This window comes from Priapulus caudatus, unplaced genomic scaffold (assembly GCF_000485595.1).
Source record: "Priapulus caudatus unplaced genomic scaffold, Priapulus_caudatus-5.0.1 Scaffold28, whole genome shotgun sequence".
Taxonomy (NCBI): domain Eukaryota; kingdom Metazoa; phylum Priapulida; class Priapulimorpha; order Priapulimorphida; family Priapulidae; genus Priapulus; species Priapulus caudatus.
Genome location: NW_014577089.1, coordinates 260919 through 265918, shown reverse-complemented (window position 1 = coordinate 265918; position 5000 = coordinate 260919). Strand labels below are relative to the sequence as shown.

At 42.0% G+C, this 5000-nt stretch overlaps 1 protein-coding gene across 1 annotated transcript in view; it reads left to right on the top strand.

The window, feature by feature from the left end:
- Positions 1 to 1860: 1860 nt before the first annotated feature.
- Positions 1861 to 5000, top strand: part of LOC106815073 — a 9364-nt gene continuing 6224 nt past the window's right edge. The window contains exon 1 of the mRNA XM_014819498.1: positions 1861 to 2576. Coding sequence (XP_014674984.1) covers positions 1915 to 2576 — 662 coding nt within the window. The 5' untranslated portion in view covers positions 1861 to 1914. The remainder of the gene's footprint in view (positions 2577 to 5000) is intronic.

Genomic DNA, 5000 nt, shown 5'->3' with positions numbered 1-5000 from the left:
TTCTGCACAATTAAGCGACTACTGGAACAAACCAAGACTTGGCTGGCCATCATTGAAGGAGACTCATACTACTGTATACGTATAATAACGATGGCTCGCCGATCCCCATAGAAGAAATTACGCTGTTATACCTAAAGCAAGTCCGCCTAAAAGCTCACCGTATACCCATCACAATTAACCCGAAACATGATCAACGAACAGAACTGTAACTCGAAGCGCAACGAACAGATCAGTCAATAACTAACACCTAACACAGCCCATAGATATATCTATGCACAGCCTAACAGCCTAACAGCCTAACACACGCATGCACGTGCGCGGACGTACACGCATGCGCGTACGTACACGTGTGCGTGCAAGTACATGGGGGGGGGGGTGTAAGTAAACGCGAGCGCGCACGTACACATACATGCATGCAAACACATACGCGCCTGCGTGGCCGTACACGTTTGTACGCACACGTCCACGTAGACACGCGCCAGTAAATACTGGTGTATGTACATTCGGTCAAGAGCATATAAAGAAGGCTTCTTTATATGCTCTTGATTCGGTGCATCTACACGCCGCGTACAGGTACGCGCATTGGTGCAGCAGGCAGGTACACGCATAGAAAACACATACACACTACACATACCCACGCAAGCAAACTACAAGTTAGCATGTACACAAAGACATGTACGCAAACACAGTAGTTTATGAAAACAATTAATAGGAAGAAATATGGAGAGCTGATTTATTTATACACATTATACAACATATTATTTTTTGTTATACACATAATACAATACAATATATCAGAAGATATACAGCAATTATATCCTGCTAAAATGGTAAAATTACCATTACAAACCTTCAAATTAGAAAAAAGTTTAATCGCACTCATTTTAAGTAGTATTTCTACTTTACTAGTTTCTCTACTTCTAGTTTTTCTACTAGTACTATTTTAATTTTGCCCCATCTCCGTCGGGGGCCATATATAATTATAGTCCCTGTATTCACCAACAATTTCTGGTGCCACCCCTGCCAGTTAGTAATAGTGTCCCTCTCCCTCCCTCCCAATACTCCTTATTTTGACATCATTTCCCTCCTACTATTATCACGATACTGTGGAACATGAGTCAATAATCAATACGTGTGTCACTTACATTAATAATTTTCATTTTAGAAATATTTTAGCTGAAAGATTTTCCGTAGGAATATCTTCGTTTACATATAATGGCAATCAAGCGAACGGTAATCGTTTTTTCTGGGACGTATACTTACGTAACGCGGGTACTAGCAAACCGTTTAATATCAAGAGCGTATAAAGAAGGTAATATGCCTAGTTTTTGCGCCTATATTCACTTGTAGGGTTCATAAGGTTAGCAACTTTATCTGTCGGTCTGAATAACCTAACCCTGAGAACAATATATATAAATGTAGAAAAATAGAATAGGGTGTTAGATTTTTATAAGCAAGCGTTCGAGAATTGTTAAAATTCGTTAAAATGACAACAGAATTGAAACGGTTAAAATAGGTAACCGTACGTATATATGATATAATCAGGAGTCTATCAATATATATATATATATATATATTGATAGACTCCTGATATAATATATATAAACATTTTAAGCGTTTCCATTTTGTTGTCATTTTATAGCCTGATAAAGAGAAATAATTATCAAACGCTTGCTCTAACACCCTATTCTTAGCTCAACTGCTACTTTGCAACACGCAGACTCGCCGTGAGTACAAACTCACAGAAAGAAAGTTTCTAATGATGCTGCGTTCCGAATCTCCTGTAAGGGCTCATTAACTTGATACCCGCACTACCTTTCAGGTCTCAGCAGTGACAACAATAAAGCCCCACTCACAACGCCATGTGTACATTCGTAGCTGTTGCTGTTGCTTAGAAAAGCGTTAAGCGGAAAGATGTCAGAAACTAAAGATCTTTGCGACAGTTTCAGCAAAATATACGAGAAAGCACTATTGCTTGGACTCGGCGACAAAGATCTGAGCGCTTTAGACTCAGTAAAGCGCTTACGTCGCGCGTGTAATCACAAAGCAGCACCTAAAGTGCCCAAAAAGATCGTCATTTGTGGTGTTTTCGTAACGATATTGGCTATTCTTCTTGGGATCATTCACCTAGAGTTCTACTCACGGCGTGGACTGGCAAAGTTCTGGCTGACGGTATACCACAATTATAATTTAGAAAGGGAGCGATGTATTTTCGTAATGCCGGACAAGATGGTAGATGTCTTCCGGCCCCCGGTTGACTGTGGCATGTGTAGAAACGTCACAAGTGTCGACAGAGTCAGCAACCTCAGCCCCTCTGTATTCGAGGAGATGTATGCCTACAGTGGCCGCCCACTCCTGGTTGCCGATGGAACTCAAAACTGGACGGCGATGGGCTTGTTTACATTTGACTTTTTCAAAAACGTTTACGCGGAAGATAGTCCCGTGTTAGAAAACTTTGAGAAAAACTGCCAGTTTTTTCCATACAAGACTGAATTTAAGAATCTGCGTCAAGTTTTTCAGATGAGCAAGGAGAGGTCACAGATGACGGATGGATCGAAACCGTGGTACATTGGATGGTATAACTTTTCTTCCACATTTAACTTTTCATACGCAATACGCAGTCTAGCTCTAGGACTATAGCCCGCGTTCATTTAACCCGACCAGGCTGTGTGACTAACGTCAATACTAACCCTAGCAATACCGTTTCCTGGAGCTAGCGTTCATTATGCGGCAGTTAATGAACGCGGGCTATAGTACTAGAGCTACGCTCATAATAGCCCGACCAGGCTGTGCGACCGATTGTCTATACAGGGTCTTCTAACCCTAGCAAGACCGTTTCTTAGAGCTACGCTCATAGGGTCGATGTCCCCCAGGGTACTGCCGGAACGTACCTTGGGTACGGTCTGGTATACCGGAACGTACCCTGGTAACTATCTGATATGGTTAGGGTTAGGGAGTAGGCGTAGGCGACTTCCTAGACTCGTTAGTGGAGTAGGCGAGGTACGGTTCGGCATATTAGATAGTACCAGGGTACGTTCCGGTATACCGGACCGTACCCAGGGTACGTTCCGGCAGTACCCTGGGGGACATAGATCCTCTCAGCGTCAGTTACCGTTACAGTGGCCTGCGGCAACTGTACGCGGGCTATAGTCCTAGAGCTATACGCAGTCCTACTTGAATTTCTCCTCTCCCTCCCCCCTCCTCCTCCTCTGCCTCCCCCTCCTCCTCATCCTCATCCTTCTTCTTCTTCTTTGTACTTTTCTTTTGAATCCTGTTGATGAACATGGACCCTATATGGTATGTCGACATGTGATGTTGGTGATTTTACATGTTAAGTGCAAATACATGGATGTATGAGAAAATGTACATACTTTCTTCAGAATTTCACAATCACATTCAGTCAGCATGAGATACACATTTAGATATCATCTCACTCTCCCATTATGAAGTCATGGCCTTAATGCACCAGTCAATTGAAACCCCGGCCCCCCGACCCCTGCGACGGCAGGGAATTAACGCTGCCACAGCCGAGATTTAACGCCCATTTAACGATATAGTAGCCCGTGGTGGCCAGCAAATTAACAAGACGTTTTACCAGCGTGGCCATTTAGCCGTGATTTAACAATGAACAGCTCGCACCGGATGTGGAGGACTCGGCGTTGCAAAGTATGCAGTACTTTACCAATTGATACGTTTATTGGAAAAAGGTGTCACATGTCAGAAATTCGCATAAATAAATACCTGGACTTTACGAACCAGAGTTTAGTTTAGTTTGGAATCTGAGAAATGATTCCTGGTTATAGCCCTGGGCTTTTAACAGACTACCTGCCCCTTATAGGTGGGGAAATTGATGTTTTCAACACGAAGGAAGTATTAAATTCCCCGCCTTTTCCCAGGGGTCGAGGGGGCCGGGGTTTCAATTGACTGGTCTCACGGTGCATAATTCTCACTCGTTTCAGAAAGAGAATTTTTTTCTCACTTAAACACAATTACAGGATAATGGTTTCAGCACAATATGAAGTTACGTCTATTTTGAGAATTTGCTGATCCAAAAAGCCAATTTATAGTAGTATAAATTCAGCAAAAGCGGAGTGCTTAGTGTACAATGCAATTTCGGTCACAGGTGTGTGATACTTGTGTTGGCCTAGCATAAACAGCCATAGCTCTACCGGTGTAGCTCCCTTCACTCCTGCTACAAGGACATGTACAGGGACTGCTACCCTGTAACGGGAGCGAAGGGGTTACAACCATAGAGCCAAAACAGCTATAGAACCTCTTATTCATATGTCCCTCTTGAAATATTGTTATTGGATTGAGTGAGCACTTGAGGCCATCCTTAAAAAATTATATGTTTGCTGTCTTTCGACCAACCCACGAAAATAGCCGCAACCCAAAAGTTTTTTTTTGACATTTTGGGTTCAATTTTTTTTTTTTTTTACATTCCTCATAGTTGAAACACAAAGCATGTGTGGCAAACATGAGGACAGTCTTAAAATAACTATTATGCCTCACACAAAAAATCTACCTACCTACCCACTAAAAAAATCATGGGTCGGGGGACAGCAAACATAGAATCAATTTTTTAAGGATGGCCTGAGTTACAGAATCTGTAGTCTCAAGTCATGCTTCAAAGCACAGTGCACAGAAATACCTGACGTGCGTTGTCAGCAATATAATTGGTTGATTATGCTGCATTCTAGGTTTTTCTCCACCTTTAATAACCTCTTTTACTTCCCTCATCTAGTTCCCCATTCGTCTACTTTATCCTGCTCCTCATCTTCTTTCTATACTCTAACTCATGTTCTTGTGTTTACTTTCAGCTCTAGTTCCTTGACCTTCTCGTATTCTCATATATTTATTCGTATATTCATTCTTCTTCTCCTTCTTCTTCTTCTTCTTCTTCTTCTTCTTCTTCTTCTTCTTCTTCTTCTTCTTCTTCTTCTTCTTCTTCTTCTTCTTCTTCTTCTTCTTCTTCTTCTTCTTCTTCTTCTTCTTCTTCT